The 23,000-nt window shown below is 43.8% G+C and overlaps 1 protein-coding gene across 4 annotated transcripts; it reads right to left on the bottom strand.

The window, feature by feature from the left end:
* Positions 1–768: 768 nt before the first annotated feature.
* On the bottom strand, positions 769–22,760 carry LOC110526157 (src substrate cortactin). 4 transcript variants are annotated; one of them, XM_036980434.1, is made up of 15 exons: positions 22,643–22,760; positions 20,696–20,779; positions 20,371–20,444; positions 19,950–20,079; positions 19,251–19,361; positions 18,918–18,972; positions 18,142–18,252; positions 15,419–15,529; positions 13,905–14,015; positions 5,154–5,209; positions 4,995–5,064; positions 4,610–4,881; positions 3,888–4,038; positions 3,089–3,157; positions 769–2,884 (listed from the first exon to the last, which is right to left on the bottom strand). In XM_036980434.1, exons 2-15 carry the CDS (start codon positions 20,777–20,779, stop codon positions 2,748–2,750), a joined length of 1,542 nt encoding a protein of 513 aa, XP_036836329.1. In that variant the 5' UTR covers positions 22,643–22,760; the 3' UTR covers positions 769–2,747. The 4 variants fall into 4 exon arrangements, with proteins under 4 accessions (XP_036836329.1, XP_021462485.2, XP_036836330.1 ...); XM_021606810.2 differs by having other exon boundaries at positions 22,588–22,741; XM_036980435.1 differs by having other exon boundaries at positions 22,575–22,708.
* Positions 22,761–23,000: the final 240 nt, after the last annotated feature.

The raw sequence follows: 23,000 nt of genomic DNA, 5'->3' as shown, positions 1-23,000 counted from the left end.
CCCATGATGTCAAGCAAAGAGGCACTGAGTTTGAAGGTAGGCCTTGAAATACATCCACAGGTACAGCTCTAATTGACTCAAATAATGGCAATTAGCCTATTAGAAGATTCTAAAGCCATGACATCATTTTCTGGAATTTTCCAAGCTGTTTACATACACCAAATTGACTGTGCCTTTAAACTTCTGACCCACTGGAATTGTGATACAATGAATTATAAGTGAAATAATGTCTGTAAACAATTGTTGGAAAAATCACTTGTGTCATGCATAAAGTTGATGTCCTAACCGACTTGCCAAAACTATAGTTTGTTAACAAGACATTTGTGGAGTGGTTGAAAAACGAATTTTAATGACTCCAACCTAAGTGTCTGTAAACTTCTGACTTCAACTGTATGTACACCAATCTTCCAACATTACCATGGGTTAAAGAACTGAATTTGGTCATTTTCAGAAAGAATCAAACTACTTTTCTTTCAAGCATAAAAGGCTCTGCAAACCTTTTATGATTCATAAATACTTTCCTAACCCTAAATAAAGGATCAGAGTATTTTGAAATCTACCAATTGGTGCTGGAAGAGACAAATATGCATAGATTCAGATTGCTTTAATTCATTGATCCCTAATATTCTAAACCCATTCTCTCGATATATTCCATTGAGTCTGTTGCCAAAATAAAAATAAATAAAAAAGGTACACTGTATTTAAAGGAATGGCTTAAGATAAATGTACTGAAAACCCTATTGAATAAAAACCACACAAGTGGGAGGGTTTCAGTGGTTGAATTACATTTATTCAGTGCGCGCAAGGGAACCATGCCTGCAAAGCCCATTACGCACCTTCATAAGGTTGAGGATGTGTTATACAGAAGCTGTTCATTTCAGGATGTAGATAACAGATGTAAAGACGAAGCGAAGTAACCAAAATACTATCCATACATTGTTTATTTAAACTATTTACTTACAAAAAAAAAAGAACAAGCAGGTAATGTGGTGACTTTAGCAAGCAGAAGTACAGATAAAGAAACAAATATAAAAAGGTCACTTTATTATTATAAAACCCCAAAGAATTTATTTGATGAGACCCCATCCCCACTCACCCACACACACCTACTGAAGCTACACTATTGCATTAGATCACCGTGACGTTGGGGTGAGATTGTCATCGGTTAAAATAATCACTCTGCGTTTTAGAAACAATCACAGTCAAAATCCCCCTTATAGCCCAATATTGTTAGAGTATTATTTTAGTACTTATAGCCACCTATAGATAAATATCACTCAGTCAACAGTACATGTCGGTCATGATACGGATGTCAATGTGGCCCCAGACATCATAATATACCAAGTTGCACATACAGTACATGAACACGCTACAAGCATGACATAGAACACGTGACAGACTCCTGTCACAGGCAGCGTGACATCACGCCTGTGACAAAATATACAGGTCTGGTCTACATCGAACACGCAGCAGGGGCAGGGGTTTGAAAAACAAAATTATTTTTTCGACTCAATATATATTTCTCAGAGCATCATAAAAACATCTTTCTGTACATCGTTTACTTTCAGCATCCTATCTGACATGATCTACCGCAGGACTATGGGCGAGTGATTAAAAAGACAGACAGCTCCATTATTTATTTTCTTCTACTGCTTTCTGGAGTCTTCTTTCGTGACAATGAGAAAAGGAGGAGACGAGACGCAGCTGAGGTTCACAACATCTATGGTGATCATATTCGCCCCTTGATTAAGCGAACGCAGGCGTTACACCAAAAATGTGGGTAAGCCTAAGCAAACTTGCGGTTTTCAACAACACATCCTCAAAAACATCCCTATTGGGTTTCTTCGTGTTATCTGATCTCCGCTGACTAAAGCAAACAAGTGTTCCAAAGAGAGAGAAATCCCCCGCGGCTCAGAGTTCTCTCCGAACCAGCTACACCAATTCAGTTACACACCAATCAATTGGTCTGCACTATTACCAAACTGAACCAAAGTGCTAGCACACCAATCAACTTCAAACCACTTCTGGAAGTGGCATTAAAAAAAAAAATCTAAACATAATACATTTCCAGTGTTATGTCATCATGCTAGTTCCAAACTTGGTCTAAAAGTGATTTTAAGCCTTCTTAAAAAAAGAGGACCACAACGTCACTATATGCACACAAAGCATGGGGTTCATTTCTACGTCACCTCTGTGATCTCCATCTTTGGTGATGTTAATATCTATACTGCGAGTGATACTGTAGCAGCCAGGTCTCAATCGATACCGTGGAAGTTTGAATACATGTCAAAGAGGGAACATTTTAAGTTAAAGTAAATGAACTAACTGGTGCAAGTGGGGCAAAGCAGCAAGAGTGTCTGGCATCTTATAGAAAACCAAGAATATAACTAGCCATTATAATGAGAGTAGTGTTTTTCTGATGACTTGCTTTACCATGAAAGGCCTTTCTGTCATAGCAGGGCTCACCCGCTCACTCTCTTTATCTCTCTCGATTGCGTAGCAGAGCCAGGGTGAGTGTTTGTCCGTGAATCTTCTTTTATTCTGAGTCCTTTATCAGGCTGAAGCCTCCTCCCAAGGAGAGGAGCGAGAGAAAGGAAGAAAGACAGGGACAGCTGAAAGACCTGAGAATGTCGAGCACACTTGAAAGAAGCACCGCGATCAACACAATGAGAGAGCGCGAGAAAAAGAGAGGAATCAGAAGAGATGGATGGGATGGGGAGAGAGACTGTTTGGTGTAGTGGGCGGGCTCATTGCCGAACCTCAACGTAATTGGCTGGGAAGAGGCCGTAGGCACCCCGGCACACACCCCTCCACCAGCCCTCGTCAATCATCTCAATGTTAGTGATGATGTCATCAGGGTCGAAAGAGATCTCGTCATCACCAGCTGGAAGGCAGACATTCCATATCAGTTGACTTTACATTCCATTGCCCTCATATTATAAAGAATGTCAAAATGGTTTGTGTATATCATGAATGCGTCCGAATTATTGTATTTTTGGGGTAATTATGAGATATTGATTTAAAAAATTAGGGCTTTGATAGATGTGATGATCAAAGTATAGACAATAGAGGGCTTGCTTCCACTCACCTGCTTGGTAGTCATACAGGGCCACTGCGGTTAACCCCAAGTCCTCACCGTACTCATATGTCTGGGCATCTGCAGGGAAAGGACAAAACATAAGGGGAGATTGTCAATTGGGAAAAATTTGGTCCTCTCCTTGACTCCTCCATCCTCCTCTCCCTCGTGACCCGGAAACCGATAAGTGGTCGCCATATGTAGGAGTGTCAATTCATTAATAATAGTTGAACAGAGGAGTATGCGCCTCTCCTTGATGGCCTTTTCCACCCGAGGATACTTAAGTGAATCCTAGCGGGGAAAGTGTTGTAATCCGCCACACCCTCTTTGAATCAGCTGTTGTTTTCACGTAGGATGAACGTATGCACACCATAAAAAAATACTCCAGTAATCTTTTTGTCAATAAAATGTCAGGCACTAGCTCTCCTGTTTTTACTACCTTATGCATATTTTGGGATTCCTCTGTAAATGTAATTTGCCTGAATACACGCTGCTTTGGGGGAGTTATTTCATGCATTTGTTTCCACGTTTCCTCTCTTCCCCTCCTCAGGTCAAAGGTAATCGAGGAGAGGACGCAAGGAACTGAGCGAATCCAATCGAGATTCTCCCAATGGCTTGACAGGTGAAAACAGTAAGGTAGAAGCTCATCATTAGGCTGGCTTTTACCTGGTCAGTTCTTTCAAACCAGTACAATGAAGGAGGAGGGGACATATTTTTTTTTACGAGAAAGCCAAGTTAGAAATGGAGTTCACAGTAACTCAGCATATGGCATGTGCTACTCCTCCCCTCTCGTTCACTCTCATTCGCTCACCTCCTGTCTCGTCAGGACTCTGGAAGAGTCCCTCCTCCTGGGCGGGAGGCTCCTCATACGTCTGCTCAGCAGAGGGTCGGGAGATGGGCTCTGCCTCGTACAGATCTTCCCCATTCTCCGCTGCTGCAGGATCCTCGTACACACCAGAGTTCTGACACAGCCATCAGAGGGAGACACACAGTCAGATAACAGCTCCTAACCCCTGGGTCAATTCAAAAACCCTGGGTCAATACTCACAGACAAAATTCAAACCGTTTTAGAAACTTCAGTGTTTTCTATCCAAATCTACAAATAATATGCATATCTTATATTCTTGGCATGAGTAGCAGGAAGTTGAAATTGGGCACGCTATTTATCCAAAAGTGAAAATGCTACCCCCTATACCTTAAGAAGTTATTTAACTCTGCATTTTTGGGACTTTACCTTATTTTTCTTCCTCTATGAAAATATCACAGAAAGCATGGCAAGGAAGGAAGGAAAGTTGAAGTCACAAAGTAAAAGCGAGAAGAGGACTGCAGCATTGGAATAAGTCAGACCATCCTTGTTCACGCCAATGTCACTTCACTTCAAGAAGGACTGAGTCATCCATTTTTGAAGGATGTACTCATCCATATTTTATTCAGCAAAATAACTTCTAGCAAAAAAGTGATGCGCATGTTGGCATGTTAAGCAAACATGCATTTGTGGCAGTGCAGTGATTGGTGCAACCGGTTGTCATTCACCTGGTAAACTGGGTCGGCGGCTGCAGGTACACACGAAGGTGAGGCTTGCTGGGCAGGAGGGGTAGGGCTAATGGTGGGGATGGTCTCAGAAGCCGGGGAGGCAGGCTTGGCCTTGGCTGTCTCCTCTATCTTGCGCCGTGCCTCGTCTTGCTCCTGCTTCTCTTTGGCCTGGCGGCGGGTTCTCTCCCCCTCCGCCCGCTTCTTGTCCTCATCCTCATTCTGCTTGGCGATGTTCTCGAAGCGGGCCTTAATGCTGCCCGTGCTGCTGCCGGCTAGGGAGGGATGACACAGGGAGGGCAGATCATATTCAAACCAGTGGTTCAAGTTCATATTCTGCAATGATCTTGACAAACATATCACACACGCTGATTTTGTGTTTACTTACCAGTTTCCACAGGCTTGGTCCTCTGGTAGGCAGGTCTTGGTTTCTCGACATCCTCAAAGTTACCTGCACTCTGCCATTCAAACGAGAGGGAGGAGAGTAACTACACACAATAGATGAGAAATCCCCAGTCTTCAGATATTAGGTATAGAGACAACGTACCTTATCCATTCTGTCCTTCTGGATGCCAAACTTTCCTCCAAACCCTTGGGAGTAGTCTGTAAACAGCGGAGAATAAATAGTTAGTATGCCTTTTATTCACAGGTTCAAGTGATAGTTCACGTGTAAAGTGATTTTTTTTTGGGGGGGGCATCGCTTAAAATTAAGAAAGGGATAAAGTAAACCTGTGAAAAGGGGATCAAATAAAATGAAAAAAAAAGCTTAGAATGGAGGAAGGGTAGGGCTGGGCAATACATTGTGTATTTGTTGGTATCGCGAAACAGTGCACGGATAGTATTTGCCAGTTGTCAGTATTCCACAATATTCACACTACCTCTCTCTTCTGCCAAAATCTGTAGCCATTGTTGCCTACTTGGGTTTATGTTAACATAACCCCTATTCAGAAATGTTACCACACAATAGGAATGTCCAAAAGGAATGTATTTATATGCATTTATAATACTAATTATATCCTAGGATCCTACAAGTATGTGTTCTATCTATAGACAGACAAAAGTATGTGGACAACCCTTCAAATTAGTTGATTCAGCTATTTCAGCCACACTTATTACTGACAACTGTATAAAATCAAGCACACAGTCATGCAATCTCCATAGACGAATATTGTCCACAGAATGGCCTTACTGAAGAGCTCAGTGAATTTCAACGTGGCGCATTCATAGGATGACACCTTCCCAACAAGTCAGTTTGTAACATTTCTGCCCTACTAGAGCTGCCCCGGTCAACTGTAAGTGCTGTTATTGTGAAGTTGAAACATCTAGGAGCAACAACAGCTCAGCCGCAAAGTGGTAGGCCACACAAGCTCACAGAACGGGACCGCCGAATGCTGCAGCGCATAGTACATAAAAATCGTCTGTCCTCAGCTGCAACACTCACTTCAGAGTTCCAAACTGCCTCTGGGAGAAACGTCAGCATAGGAACTGTTCATCTGGAGCTTCATGAAATGGGTTTTCATTGGCGTGCAGCCCACACAAGCCTAAAATCACCATACGCAATGCCAACTGTCGGCTGGAGTGGTGTAAAGTTCGGCGTCATTGGATTTTGGATCAGTGGAAACACGTTCTCTGGAGAGATGAATCACGCTTCACCATCTGGCAATCCGACAGATGAATCTGGGTTTTGGCGGATGCCAGGAGAACGCTACATGCCCCAATGCATAGTGCCAAATGTAACATTTGGTAGAGGAGGAATAATGGTCTGGGGCTGTTTTTCATGGTTCAGGCTAGGCCCCTTGGTTCCAGTGAAGGCAAATCTTAACGGTACAGCATACAAATTACATTCTAGACAATTCTGTGCTTCAACTTGGCAGCAACAATTTGGGGAAGGTCCATGGCCGTTCCAGCATGACAATGCCCCCGTGCACAAAACGAGGTCCATTCAGAAATCGTTTGTCGAGATCGGTGTGGAAGAACTTGACTGGCCTGCACAGAGCCCTGACCTCAACCCCATTGAACATTTTTGGGGTGAATTGGAATGCCGAATGCAAACTAGGCCTAATCACCCAACATCAGTGCCCGACCTAACAAATGCTTGTGGCAAAATAGAAGCAAATCCTAGCAGCAATGTTCCAACATATTGTGGAAAGCCTTCCCAGAAGTGTAGAGGCTGATATAGCAGCAAATGGGGGGACCAACTGCATATTAATGACCATGATTTTGGAAAATTGATATTCGACAAGAAGGTGTCCTCATACTTTAGGTCAAGTAGTGTGTGTTTAACTATGCATGTGTATACGTATTTATGTGCATATGTATGTCTGCCTGTCTATGTACAGTACCAGTGAAAAAAGTTGACAATCATTCAAGGGTTTTTCTTTATTTTTACAATTTTCTACATAGTAGAATAATAGTGAAGATGTCAAAACTATGGAGAAAAAAAAACAGCTTTTCACACTTCGCATTCTCTCAACCAACTTCATGAGGAATGCTTTTCCTACAGACATCAAATCAAAATGTTATTGGTCACATACTCGCAATAACATCTGCTAACCACGTGTGTAGCAAAATGCTTATGAAGGAGTTCCCACATACGCTGAGCACTTGTTGGCTGATTTTCCTTCCTTCACGGTCCAACTCATCCCAAACCATCTCAATTGGGTTGAGGTCAGGCGATTGTGGAGGCCAGATCATCTGATGCAGCACTCCATCACTCTCTTTCTTGGTCAAATGGCCCTTACACAGCTTGGAGGTGTGTTGGGTCATTGTCCTGCTGAAAAACAAATAGTCCCACTTAGCACAAACCAGATGGGATGGCATATCGCTGCAGAATGCCTTGAATTCAAAATAAATCACAAACACTGTCACCAGCAAAGCACCCCCACACCTCCATGCTTCACGGTGGGAACCACATATAGAGATCATCACCATAGTACCCTCCAAACTCGTCATCAAGCTCGAGACCCTGGGTCTCAACCCCGCCCTGTGCAACTGGGTACTGGACTTCCTGACGGGCCACCCCCAGGTGGTGAGTGTACGTAATAACATTTCCATCCCGCTGATCCTCAACACTGGGGCCCCACAAGGGTGCGTTCTGAGCCCTCTCCTGTACTCCCTGTTCACCCTCGATTGCGTGGCCACGCATGCCACCAACTCAATCATCAAGTTTGCGGACGACACTACAGTGGTAGGCTTGATTACCAACAACGACGAGACGGCCTACAGGGAGGAGGTGAGGGCCCTCGGAGTGTGGTGTCAGGAAAATAACCTCACACTCAACGTCAACAAAACTAAGGAGATGATTGTGGACTTCAGGAAACAGCAGGGGGAGCACCCCCCTATCCACATCGATGGGACAGTAGTGGAGAGGGTAGTAAGTTTTAAGTTCCTCGGCGTACACATCACAGACAAACTGAATTGGTCTACCCACACAGACAGCATCGTGAAGAAGGCGCAGCATCGCCTCTTCAACCTCAGGAGGCTGAAGAAATTCGGCTGGTCACCAAAAGCACTCAAACTTCTACAGATGCACAATCGAGAGCATCCTGTCGGGCTGTATCACCGCCTGGTACGGCAACTGCTCCGCCCACAACCGTAAGGCTCTCCAGAGGGTAGTGAGGTCTGCACAACGCATCACCGGGGGCAAACTACCTGCCCTCCAGGACACCTACAGCACCCGATGTCACAGGAAGGCCATAAAGATCATCCAGGACAACAACCACCCGAGCCACTGCCTGTTCACCCCGCTATCATCCAGAAGGCGAGGTCAGTACAGGTGCATCAAAGCTGGGACAGCTTCTATCAAGGCCATCAGACTGTTAAACAGCCACCACTAACATTGAGTGGCTGCTGCCAACACACTGACTCAACTCCAGCCACTTTAATAATGGGAATTGATGTAAAATATATCACTAGCCATTTTAAACAATGCTACTTAATATAATGTTTACATTATAGTTTTGGAATTGTTAGTTAGATTACTCGTTGGTTATTACTGCATTGTCGGAACTAGAAGCACAAGCATTTCGCTACACTCGCATTAACAGCAGTGGTAACTCTGGGTCTTCCTTTCCTGTGGCGGTCCTTATGAGAGCCAGTTTCAAAGCGCTTGATGGTTTTTGCGACTGCACTTGAAGAAATGTTCAAAGTTCTTGAAATGTTGCGCATTGACTGACCTTCATGTCTTAAAGTAATGATGGACTGTCATTTCTCTTTGCTCATTTGAGCTATTCTTGCCATAATATGGACTTGGCATTTTACCAAATAGGGCCCTCTTCTGTATATCACCCCTACCTTGTCAGAACACAACTGATTGGCTCAAAAGCATTAAGGAAAAAAATCCACAAATTAATTTAGCACCTGTTAATTGAAATGCATTCCAGGTGACTACCTCATGAAGCTGGAGAGTGCCAAGAGTGTGCAAAGCTGTTAAGGGCAAAGGGTGGCTACTTTGAAGAATCTAAAATATAAAATATATTTTGATTTGTTTAACAGTTTTTGGTTACTACATGATTCCATGTGTCATTTCATAGTTTTGATGATATTCTACAATGTAGAAAATAGCAAAAAATTAAGAAAAATCCTGGAATGAATAGGTCCAAACTGGTACTGTATATTATTGCAATTGGTGATTCATTTCTATTTTGTCAATATCGTCCAGGCCTGGGGGTAGGTTTGTACAGTAGGGGTGATGTTTTGAAGGGGGACTAGGATGAGTAAAGGGCAAAGGCGCTTTAGACATTCCAAAACAGTGCTAGGGCAAAAGGGAGGAGAGTAAACTTTGGAAAGAAAACGAGGGATGGTGTCTTCTGTGCCTTGCGGAGACTCGTGCTTGGCCAGCCTCTCCTTGTGCTCATAACCCAGGGAACATTGGTCTTGCTTCTCCACCTCTACCCCATACTGCCCTCCGAACCCACACTTATAGCCTGAAACAATATACAAACATATTTACACACAGTTACATATACACACACACTATACACTGCTCAAAAAAAATAAAGGGAACACTAAAATAACACATCCTAGATCTGAATGAATGAAATATTCTTATTAAATACTTTTTTCTTTACATAGTTGAATGTGCTGACAACAAAATCACACAAAAATAATCAATGGAAATCAAATTTAGCAACCCATGGAGGTCTGGATTTGGAGTCACACTCAAAATTAAAGTGGAAAACCATACTACAGGCTGATCCAACTTTGATGTAATGTCCTTAAAACAAGTCAAAATGAGGCTCAGTAGAGTGTGTGGCCTCCACGTGCCTGTATGACTTCCCTACAACACCTGGGCATGCTCCTGATGAGGTGGCGGATGGTCTCCTGAGGGATGTTCTCCCAGACCTGGACTAAAGCATCCGCCAACTCCTGGACAGTCTGTGGTGCAACGTGGCGTTGGTGGATGGAGCGAGACATGATGTCCCAGACGTGCTCAATTGGATTCAGGTCTGGGGAATGGGCGGTCCATAGCATCAATGCCTTCCTCTTGCAGGAACTCCTGACACACTCCAGCCACATAAAGTCTAGCATTGTCTTGCTAGACCATTTGGAGGAACCGAGGGAGGAACCCAGGGCCAACCGCACCAGCATATGGTCTCACAAGGGGTCTGAGGATCTCATCTCGGTACCTAATGGCAGTCAGGCTACCTCTGGTGAGCACATGGAGGGCTGTGAGGCCCCCCAAAGAAATGCCACCACACACCATTACTGACCCACCGCCAAACCAGTCATGCTGGAGGATGTTGCAGGCAGCAGAACGTTCTCCACGGCGTCTCCAGACTGTCACATGGGCTCAGTGTGAACCTGCTTTCATCGGTGAAGAGCACAGGGCGCCAGTGGCGAATTTGCCAATCTTGGTGTTCTCTGGCAAATGCCAAACGTCCTGCACGGTGTTGGGCTGTAAGCACAAACCCCACCTGTGGACGTCGGGCCCTCATACCACCCTCATGGAGTCTGTTTCTGACCGTTTGAGCAGACACATGCACATTTGTGGCCTGCTGGAGGTCATTTTGCAGGGCTCTGGCAGTGCTCCTCCTTGCACAAAGGCGGAGGTAGCGGTCTTGCTGCTCCTACGGCCTCCTCCACGTCTCCTGACGTACTGGCCTGTCTCCTGGTAGCATGCTCTGGACACTACGCTGACAGACACAGCAAACCTTCTTGCCATCCTGGATGAGCTGCACTACCTGAGCCACTTGTGTGGGTTGTAGACTCCGTCTCATGCTACCACTAGAGTGAAAGCACCGCCAGCATTCAAAAGTGACCAAAACATCAGCCAGGAAGCATAGGAACTGAGAAGTGGTCTGTGGTCCCCACCTGCAGAACCACTCCTTTATTGGGGGTGTCTTGTTAAATGCATATAATTTCCACCTGTTGTCTATTCCATTTGCACAACAGCATGTCAAATTTATTGTCAATCAGTGTTGCATCCTAAGTGGACAGTTTGATTTCACGCGCACACGCACACACACACACACACACATCCAAGATGGCGTAGCAGTGCAGATGTTTGTTGTTCTCCCGTTTACAATCTGGACCCTGTCCTTCTAAAATTATCCACCGCTATTGTTACAACCCCAATTACCAGTCTGTTCAAACTCTCTTTCATATCGTCCGAGATCCCTAAAGATTGGAAAGCTGCCTCGGTCACCCCCCTCTTCAAAGGGGATGACACTCCAGACCCAAGCTGTTACAGACCTATATCCATCCTGCTCTGCCTTTCTAATGTCCTTGAAAGCCAAGTTAACAAACAGATCACCGACCATTTCGAATCCCACCGTACATTCCTGTTCCGAGCTGGTCACAGGTGCACCTCAGCCATGCTCAAGGTACTAAACGATATCATAACTGCCATCGATAAAAGACAGTACCGTATTCATCGACCTGGCCAAGGCTTTCGACTCTGTCAATTACCGCATTATTATCGGCAAACTCAACAGCCTTGGCTTCTCAAATGACTGCCTCACCTGGTTCACCAACTACTTCTCAGACAGAGTTCAGTGTGTCAAATCGAAGGGCCTGTTGTTCGGACCTCTGGCAGTCTCTATGGGGGTACCACAGGGTTAAATTCTCGGGCCGACTCTTTCTCTGTATATATCAACAATGTCACTCTTGCTGCGTGTGACTCCCTGATCCACCTTTACGCAGACGATACCATTCTGTATACATATGGCCCTTCTTTGGACACTTAACAAACCTCCAAACAAGCTTCAATGCCATACAACACTCCTTCCATGGCCTCCAACTGCTCTTAAAACTAGAGGTTGACCGATTAAATCGGAATGGCCGATTAATTAGGGCTGATTTCAAGTTCATAACAATCGGAAATCGGTATTCTTAAATAAATAAAACATTTTTAATACCTTTATTTAACGAGGCAAGTCAGTTAAGAACACATTCTTATTTTCAATGACGGCCTAGGAATGGTGGGTTAACTGTCTTGTTCAGGGGCAGAACGACAGATTTTCACCGTGTCAGTTCGGGGGATCCAATCTTGCAACCTTACAGTTAACTAGTCCAACGCTATAACAACCTGCCTCTCTCTCGTTGCACTCCACAAGGAGACTGCCTGTTACGCGAATGCAGTAAGCCAAGCTAAGTTGCTAGCTAGCATTAAACTTATCTTATAAAAAAAAACAATCAAAATCACTAGATAATTACACATGGTTGATGATATTACTAGATATTATCTAGCGTGTCCTGCGTTGCATATAATCTGACTGAGCATACAAGCATACAAGTATCTAAGTATCTGACTGAGCAGTGGTAGGCAGAAGCAGGCGCGTAAACATTCATTCAAACAGCACTTTCATGTGTTTTGCCAGCAGCTCTTCGTTGTGCGTCAAGCATTGCGCTGTTTATGACTTCAAGCCTATCAACTCCCGAGATGAGGCTGGTGTAACCGAAGTGAAATGGCTAGCTAGTTAGTGCGCGTTAATAGCATTTCAAACATCACTCGCTCTGAGCCTTCTAGTAGTTGTTCCCCTTGCTCTGCATGGGTAACGATGCTTTGATGGTGGCTGTTGTCGTTGTGTTGCTGGTTCGAGCCCAGGATGGAGCAAGGAGAGGGACGGAAGCTATACTGATACACTGGCAATACTAAAGTGCCTATAAGAACATAAAATAGTCAAAGGTTAATGAAATACAAATGGTAGAGGGAAATAATCCTATAATTCCTATAATAACTACAACCTAAAAAACTTTTTCATGTTAAAAGGAACCACCAGGCCTCCCGGGTGGCGCAGTGGTTAAGGGCGCTGTTCTGCAGCGCCAGCTGTGCCATCAGAGTCCCTGGGTTCGCGCCCAGGCTCTGTCGTAACCGGCCGCGACTGGGAGGTCCGTGGGGCGACGCACAATTGGCCTAGCGTCGCCCGGGTTAGGGTCGGTAGGGGTGTCCTTGTCTCATCGCGCACCAGCTACTCCTGTGGCGGGCTGGGCGCAGTGTGCGCTAACCAAGGTGGCCATGTGCACGGTGTTTCCTCCGGCGCATTGGTGCGGCTGGCTTCCGGGTTGGATGCGCGCTGTGTTAAGAAGCAGTGCGGCTTAGTTGGGTTGTGTATCGGAGCCCGTACGGGAGTTGTAGCGATGAGACAAGATACTACAACAATTGGATACAAAATTGGATTGGATACAAAATGATGTGGATATATTGAAACAACATCTCACGATATCAGACAGGAAGTTAAAGCTTGGTCGCAAATAGGTCTTCCAAATGGACAACATCCCCAAGCATAATTCCAAAGCTGTGGCTTAAAATGGCTTAAGGACAACAAAGTCAAGGTATTGGAGTGGCCATCACAAAGCCCTGACCTTAATCCTATAGAAAATTTACACGGGTCCTGCCGCACTCAGGCCTAACACACAAAGACGTATGCGCACACACACATAGCGATACTGCGTTACTACAAACATTATATAAAAGCACACACACATACAGAATTACAGTACATAACACACACAGCAAGTGAAAAACTTTATCAACAACTTAAACCAAAAGAACCAAGGTGCTATGCACATCCAGTAAATCCAGCCTGAGCACTAGCACTACTAGCACTGAGCACTACTCAGTCCTCCTTACATCTAGCTCTATCTGTTCTCACTTCCTCTATTATAAACCTGTGGCAGATGCCATGCCACCAAACAAAGGAAGTACTTTAACCTCATTGACTCAATAGTAAAACCACAAAATGACCACAATTGTAAAAAGTGAGTGTTGGGTGGGTTAGGATGTGTACACAATTCCTGTGTGCGTTTTCCTGCTACTAAGGCTAGGTGGAATAAAATGCATGTCAAACACAGGTACCTTTCTGCGACTCGTGGAGCTGCAGTTTCTCCTGGTGGTCCCATCCCACGGCTGACTTGTCCTGTCTGTCCGTCTGCACACCAAACTTTCCACCAAAGCCCTTCACGTAATCTTTCAGGGGCACAGAGAATATTAGCATTTATACTAAAGCGCAAAGTAGGTAGGCCCAAATTGGACAATTCCAATGGCTGATTGGCATGCAGTACAATACCGGATAACATACTTGATACAAATCTACACTACAAAATGGCTACGGTGTAGGCCCTCTGACATGTGTCCCAGAGCCACCATCTCAACCATTGTGTGACCAACACCTGGGCTGTAAACACTGCCTTGGTGCAGTATAGGTAACAATGGAAGGTCACCTTTCCCTCCCTCTGATACCAGCTGATACCCTCAGCTTGGGATTGTGTAACCAGGGAGGAAAAGCTAATGATAAGGCAACATGTTTCCAGGCCTTTGGGAGAGCTTGAAAACAAGATCCTACAAGCAGAACTATTTAGCTACTAGGATATTTGGGGCACTGTAGGAGAGAGAGAAACAAGTCTGATCAGAGCTGAAGGGGGTGTAGTACATACTTGTCAGATATCTACGACCCCACACTGTCTTGCCTCAACCCACTTGTTACACAGGCACAATAGGGGGGGAATGTGTGTGTGCTTAAGGCTTCGGGGGGTACACCATGCATACCGTGTACTGGGGTATTTGGAAAAAGCCACAGGATGGTTTTTCAATGTCATTGAATCTATGTTTTAATAAATATGAACATTTGTAGCTACTTTAATACCTGTGGTCAACTTGTGCAATAAGCAAGGAGATAAAGATCACTTTGACATCGGCTGATGTAAAAAGGGCTTTATAAATAAATGTATTTCTTCATTTCACCTGTCACATCACGTTTCATTATGAAGCTTACCAGTAGTCCTGAAGTCTGTTTACAAGCACAGAAGTTTGTTTACAAGCACAGAACAAGATCAGAGCCTTGTTGAGGCACTCACTGTTGTGCAGCATGCTCCAGGTGATTTATTTACAGTGAGGAATTCCTAACTAAATGTTTGCCAGCTAGAAATGTTATAACTATTAAGTTAACTGTATAAATGTGCTAAATGCTCTGCAGTTGTGCATTGAATGTGATTATTTAGCTATTTGGCTAACTTCCTCCAAAATCAAGCAGTCACTTGGTAACAGCAGAGAATCACCTCCTGGATCAAGAGCCTTGCTGTCCAATATTTGGTTTGTGGGTGCAGCAAACTGTGAGTAGCATTTTTTTGTTACTTGTATAGTTTAGGTCAAAGTTCACAATGTGCTTGTTAGCATTTAGTTAGCCTTCTCTGTGGGATTTTACATGTACTTGTTAGCATTTCTAACCTTTCAGAATACAGAGTAGCAGTTGCGTTTGAAAACAGTGCTCCTTCTGTTCAGTGCTGGTATTACTGAATATCCTGATATGGCAAAAGGTATGACAATCTGGATACCGCCCAAGCCTAGTATATGCTAGACAAAGGGGGACACACCTTTCTGAGACTCGTGCTTCTCTGTTTTGCCCTGGTACTCAAAGCCCAAGGCGCTCTTGTCCACCTTGTCCGTCTCCACTCCGAACTTCCCGCCAAAACCTTTGGTGTAATCTGGTGATACCCAGGAAAATGTTTGGAAAAATAGAAGATATTGTTAATCATTTGGGGGGAAAAAAATTAGTTGGGCTTGCCCCAAAGGCAGACAATCCAGAGTTCAGTCAAGGTATCATCTGGATACCCATTCTATATCCTATATACATAGACAAGTGTTAGTCACTGACATACAGTCCAAAAACCATGTTTAGCTGGAACTGCACAGCAGCTGATCAAGCTAAAGCACAACAATGCCATGAATTTGGCAGCCTAATATTTAGCAAGAACACTGCAACACTGTAAACCAGTGGGCTTCAACCCTGGTTGTGGAGAACTACAGGATGTGCAGGTATTTGTTCCAGCCCAGCACCAAACAACATAAGCATCAAAACCTTAAGCCGAATTAGTTGTGTCAGAAGTGGGCCGGAAACTAAAGCCTGCACATCCTGTCAGGTTTTTCCACAAAATAAGTGCCTTTTAAGTAGAAATTGTGCACAAATATTGAATTTTAAAAGCATGTTATATTAAATGAAGTGCCCTTTAAAATAGACCACATGGACATTTAAATAATATTTTATATTAATAAAGGCTTCAATTAATAATTTTTATATATGAATAAAGGCTTGCTAAAGCGCCAAATTCAGCCTTTTGATATGTCCCACCGTCAACCCTGTCACTTCTAGGAAGATTTAACTTCAAATAAAATACAAATGTACCAACGTTTCACCATCACTGTAAAGTCCTCGTCATTTTGTTGCTTTGACAAAGTAATTTCTGGAGATTAATGACTAATCACATGAAATAAATAATGTACAGTACAGTCAAAAGTTTGGATACACCTAATCATTCCAGGGCTTTTGCTTATTTTCTACATTGTAGAATAATAGTGAAGACATCAAATCTATGAAATAACACATATGGAATCATGTACTAACCAAAAATAGTGTTAAACAAATTTTTTTTTAAATCAAATTTGAGATTCTTCAAAGAACTTGGAAGGTTTCCTCAAGCGCAGTCGCAAAAACCATCAAGCGCTATGATGAAACTGGCTCTCATGAGGACCACCACAGGAAAGGAAGACCCAGAGTTAGCTCTGTTGCAGAGGATAAGTTCATTAGAGTCACCAGCCTCAGAAATTGCAGCCCAAATAAATGCTTCAGAGTTCAAGTAACAGACACATCAACTGTTCAGGGGAGACTGCCTGAACCAGGCCTTCATGGTCAAATTGCTGCAAAGAAACCACTACTAAAGAACACCAAAAAGAAGAGACTTGATTGGGCCAAGAAACACGAGTAATGGACATTAGACTGGTGGAAATTGGTCCTTTGGTCTGAGAAGTCCAAATTTGAGATTTGTGGTTCCAACCGCCGTGTCTTTGTAAGACTCAGAGTAGGTGAACGGATGACCTCCACATGTGTGATTCCCACTGTGAAGCATGGAGGAGGTGGTGTGAAGGTGCTTTGCTGGTGACACTGTCTGATTTATTTAGAATTCAAAGGCACACATAATCAGCATTGCTACCAAAGCATTCTGCAGTGATACACCATCCCATCTGGTTTGCGCTTAGTGGGACTATCATTTGTTTTTCAACAGGACAATGACCCAAAACACACACATCCAGGCTGTGTAAGGGCTATTTAACCAAGAAGGAGAGTGATGGAGTGCTGCATCAGATGACCTGGCCTCCACAATCACCCGACCTCAACCCAATTGAGATGGTTTAGGATGAGTTGGACCGCAGAATGAAGGAAAAGCAGCCATCAAGTGCTCAGCATGTGAGAACTCCTTCAAGAATGTTGGAAAAGCATTCCTCATGAAGCTGGTTGAAAGAACGCCAAGAGTGTGCAAAGCTGTCAAGGCAAACGGTGGCTACTTTTAATAATCTCAAATTTGAAATTATATTTGGATTTGCTTACTACATGATTCCATGTGTGTTATTTAATAGTTTTGATGTATTATTCCACAATGTAGAAAATAGTAAAAAATAAGAAAAACCCTGGAATGAGTAGGTGTGTCCAAACTTTTGACTGGTACTGTACGCCTGTCCCTCATTTTAAGATTAACGCCATTACTTGAACAGAACTCTCGTTTTAATATGGTGAAACTATCCATTTTTTTTAACGAAACACTAAACATCCAATAGTCACGTCAACCCTGTTGCACATAACAAGCTTCAACCCTGTTCCCGGTCAACCCTGTTCCTTTATTTGACACTTAATATAGTCATTTTTGCTGACCACTGCTGTAAAATAATGTAACCAAGGAGTAAAAAAAAAAAAAAAAAAAAAAAAAAAAAAAAAAAAAAAAAAGAAGAAGCTCAGTCATCAACATGCCTGGCCTTGACCTGCACACAAACACACAGAGCGTGGGCGGGTGTTTGCGTGGGTAGGGGGGTACAGCAAGGCAATGATACATCCTCTGTGGCAGGTTTTGCCTTTATAAACAGTGTGTGTGGATATGTGTGCAAGACACCAGGACAGACTGTATTTCCCTGCTTTGCCCTCAGTGTGTGTGCACTCATTTTATGCTTCACAAACCTTTCTGGAACTTACATTCGTGCACAAAACGGCGAAAGTTATGTGTGGGTGTGTCCATGCACAAATGGTGTGTGTATTACTCGCTACACAAACCTTTCTGAGAGTCGTGTTTCTCCGTTTTGCCCTGGTATTCAAAGCCCATTGCAGTCTTGTCCACGCGGTCTGCCTGCACCCCATATTTCCCCCCAAACCCTGTGGAGTAGTCTGCACATCAAAGCAGGGGGAGGGGTCAAAGGTCAAGAAAGAAGCAGGGAGTGGTGGCTGCAGTGATGAATGCTCAATCCAAAAATCAACCCCTAGCCCATACCATCTAGGCACTACAGTAGGTCTGGTGTAAAATTCAGAATCAGAGTGTTTAATAGAATAGATGTGAGCCATATGGGTAAAGCCTATCAGAGGGCAAGGTGGAGCTGTTGTCATCTTGCTTACACTTATGTAGTCATTTTAGATCAAGTGCCTTTGGCAGTAGGAGCTAGGGGTTCATTTGGAATTGAGCACATAGCGCTATCAACTAAAGTGGGGTGAGGAACAAGTGGTCACAGCATGGAATCACAGGAGTGCAGCTGGAGTGGGGAGCACTGAGAGCATACTCACTCACACGGATGCCACTCACACCCATCCTTATACCATAAAGGTCTGGCTGGGCCAGATACTATTACATCCAGATGGCTTACAGAGCACACAGTTCTGAACTATGTGAAGTGTAAACAACTAGGTTGTATTCAGAATGCTCAGGTCAGTTTGGCCTTTTACCCCCTGATGGATACAGTTAGGACTTGTGGGGACTAAGGATCGTGAGCTGATCTTAGAAAACATTGAACTGTTCAACTTGTGTTGTTTGTCCGTTTTAACAGACCGTGTAAAATCACCTTTCTGCGACGCGTGCTTCTCAGTCTTCCCAGCATAGTCAAACCCAACAGCGGACTGAAAAGGGAGAGGAGATCTCCATGTTGAAGTTAACAAAGTAACCAGTCAAAGGAGAATGCAGCATTTCTCAGCACCATCATCCAGTATATTTTCATGCTATTCAAGAATTCTCATCTAAATGACATAACTTGAGAGATTGGCACTAACACAAATTCTATTATTGTTAAGTTAGCATTCGGACCTAAAATCGCTGTGTGGTCATGAGTAGGGTAAGGAGTTTTTCCTGACCATGTGACCTGACCATGAGAGCCCAATGTGACCTGTGATGAGCGTACCTTGTCGACGCGGTCGTCCTGCACTCCAAACTTCCCCCCGAAGCCTTTGGATGTGTCTGTCTGAGAGCAGTGCTTGGACAGCTTACTCTGGTACTCATGGCCCACAGCAGACTTGAGAGAGAGACAGAGAGATGGACAGGGAGAGAGGGGTGAATAAATGCAAACAGTGGGAGGCTGACTGCTGGGTATGCAGTGGTTTGATCGGGTGTTGACAGCTGAGTCACACACAGACACAGAGTGGGGTAAACAGTGATGGGTCATAACATTCACAACACACTGACCAGTGTGCAGGCAGAGTGAGAGGGGGGGGGGGGGGGGGGGGGGGGGTAAATGGCCCCGTGCCTGCTCACAGTCACACCCTGTTCACACGTTACATGCACACACAAACAGTAAAGCAGTGCACATAAACAGAGAGACAGAGCGATAGAGGGCTAAAGCATTGTGGATAACAACAAGACTCAAACAGCAATGATTAGCTCAGCTGCTTTTGCCACAAATCACAGTCAACGCACAGCAACATTTCTGTGTGTGTGTGTTTGTGTGTAAAGGTTAACATATCAGTAGAAGACAAATGCAATTGCCAATATTATGCCAATCAGGTTAAATGAATTCCATTCCAAAATAAAAATAGAATCAAATTGCTGTGGTCTGAGGGGCATTTTCCGTTCTAGTAATTCTATTACTATGGTCACCATTCACCTTGTCCATGCGGTCCTGCTGCACCCCAAACTTGCCCCCATAGCCGTCCGAGGCTTTGGGCATGGCGGCCTGCTCCTTCTGCCTAAGGTCACTGTGCTCGGACGACACGTTCTCACGCAGCTTGTGGATACTGGAGAGGGGGTAGAAGGGAAAAGATGGGGAGGAAGGAGAGAAATAATGGGGTAAGAATGACTGTGGGCTCCACTGTGGTTCACTGACCATCCTAAAAAAATAAAAAATAAACTTTTTTTTAAGTTAACTGAATAATGAAATGACCAAAGATGTATAATCATCGACAGGTAGACAATGTGAAGATCATGATTACAATGCAGTTGAAATGATCATGTTTGAAATGGTACTGACGCTGACTATGAAAACTGTTGTTGATGATAAGGATGATGAAGGGAGCAGTAGTACTCACTTAATGTGTTCCTGGTGACCGGAGCCTTCCACAGTCTTGGCCCCCCAACGCTGTTCCTTCTCTGAAACGTCATTCTGTTGGCACGGAAACAAGGAGCAAGGGGTCAGCGGGGAGGAAAGAGGGAGGGAAAGAGTAAGGTATAATGGGGAAAGAGGCGAGGCAGAGGAATATGGAGAGGAAGAGGAATAGTCAAAGAAAGAGATTTAGTGGGCACGGGGTAAGGAGAGGAGATGGTGAGGCGTAAATAAAATGAAATAGCAGAAACAAGTGAAAAACATCCGTTGCTCTGGACTGAAATCAGACTTCATTACCACGGTTGATTTACCTCAAAGTCTGGGTCTGTCTCCCAGTCGTCACCTCCGTCATCCACTGCCACGGTGACGGACTGACCTGCTGCTGCCTTCCACATCTGGGGAGAATACACTGGTTAAACAGGCTCGCATGCTCAAACATACACACTTAGCTACTTATGTCCGATAATGTGACAGCCGGAAATGATCGCCCCAACTTTGCTGTGAGCTGTTAGTTTCTAACATTGTGTTGGTAGATCAATATTCTAATCTTCCTATGAATTTGATATGACATTCAGATGGGTTTCAGGTCCTAAAAAATTAGCAGACAATTGAAAACCCTAATAATAATCATCAACCAGTAAGAGGTTTTTCAAATGCTGGGATGGGGCTTTTTTTGAGGTTGCCTTTGGCCAATATCCAGCACCCAAGTCTCAGCGAGAAGGGCCACTTTTAAGACCTAACTCAGCACAAGACTGGCATCTGTGATCATCAAGAAGTTCAAGGAGAGCGGTTCAATTGTTGTGAAGAAGGCTTCAGGGCGCCCAAGAAAGTCCAGCAAGCGCCAGGACCGTCTCCTAAAGTTGATTCAGCGGCGGGATCGGGACACCACCAATACAGAGCTCGCTCAGGAATGGCAGCAGGCAGGTGTGAGTGCATCTGCACGCACAGTGAGGCAAAGACTTTTGGAGGATGGCCTGGTGTCAAGTAGGGCAGCAAAGAAGACACTTCTCTCCAGGAAAAACATCAGGGACAGACTGATATTCTGCAAAAGGTACAGGGATTGGACTACTGAGGACTGGGGTAAAGTCATTTTCTCTGATGAACCCCCCTTTCCGATTGTCTGGGGCATCCGGAAAAAAGCTTGTCTGGAGAAGACAAGGTGAGCGCTACCATCAGTCTGGAAACTCCCCAGACCTTAATCTCATTGAGAACTTGTGGTCAATCCTCAAGAGGCAGGTGGACAAACAAAAACCCACAAATTCTGACAAACTCCAAGCATTGATTATGCAAGAATGGGCTGCCATCAGTCAAGATGTGGCCCAGAAGTTAATTGACAGCATGCCAGGGCGGATTGCAGAGGTCTTGAAAATGAAGGGTCAACACTGAAAATATTGACTCATTAAATCAACTTCATGTAATTGTCAATAAAAGCCTTTGAAACGTATGAAATGCTTGTAATTATACTTCAGTATTCCATAGTAACATCTAACAAAATATAGCTAGACACTGAAGCAGAAAACTGAGTGGAAATTAATATTTGTGTCATTCTCAAAACTTTTGGCCATGACTGTAGATTGGGCGTTTAGTTCGAAAATCTACGTCCATGACACAAATGCAAGACAATTGGTTAGCTAGAAGAAAGAGAAGGAGGAAAAAAAATCAGACAGCTGTGCATTCACAATGTAGTTAACTAGTATTTCCGCGTTCTGTAGCTGGACTGGGCCACTCACTGTACATGGACAATGCAGCAGCAACAGCCATTCAAATGTGCTGCTTTGTTAAAGGCACATGTGAGAGATAACAAACAAATAACATGGACATAGCTTGTAAAGTAGCTACATTATTAGCATTTGCTTGATTGTTGATCTTTACCAAACCTTGCGACATATTTTAATTTGCAGTGGTTTAAGTGGGATCAGAAAAGACCGTACAGGGAACGAGATATTTCTATTCGAAAATGACACAAATGAATAACAAGCGTAGCTAGATTCTAGCTACTAAACATAAAATAGTAATAGTATTTCCTGTTCCAGTTAGCTAGTTCTGCCTTGTTTCGAAAATGATTTAGCCACAGGCACTAGTCAAGCTCGAACTGGTTTTTTTAAAAATTCATCCTGCATTTCATCCTGCATTTCATCCTGCATTTCATCCTGCAAAGCGCGAAGTAGTTAGAGATATTTATATTTTTACCTCAATGACTTACTTTTATGAAAATTCCCTGCTGTCAAAAATATATTTGAGATGTGAAAATAATGCACCTCTTGACAGTCCTCGGGGTGTGATGGAATATTCCTTTTGGCGAGCTCTCTTCCGGCTCTCCCAATATCCCACTTCCTGCTTGGGGAGTGACGCAGTTCTCATAGAGCTAGACAGAGGACTCAACTTTGCCGAAAATGTTGTCCCAAAATTAAATACATTTTTACTTGAAATCCAATATTTATCAAATCTCTAGAATTGGTCAATAACAACAACAAAAAACACTGCATTCTTACAACTCTGTCATAGCTTTGCACAACTGAAACACCTGGCCTCTATTTTATTTTGAGGTACTTTAACTCTAGAAATTAATTATTGTGATTTTTATTTTTTAACTTTAATGTTATTTTACCTTTCTTC

Source organism: Oncorhynchus mykiss, chromosome 6 (genome assembly GCF_013265735.2).
Source record: "Oncorhynchus mykiss isolate Arlee chromosome 6, USDA_OmykA_1.1, whole genome shotgun sequence".
NCBI lineage: Eukaryota > Metazoa > Chordata > Actinopteri > Salmoniformes > Salmonidae > Oncorhynchus > Oncorhynchus mykiss.
This window is presented reverse-complemented; position numbering and strand designations above follow the sequence as displayed.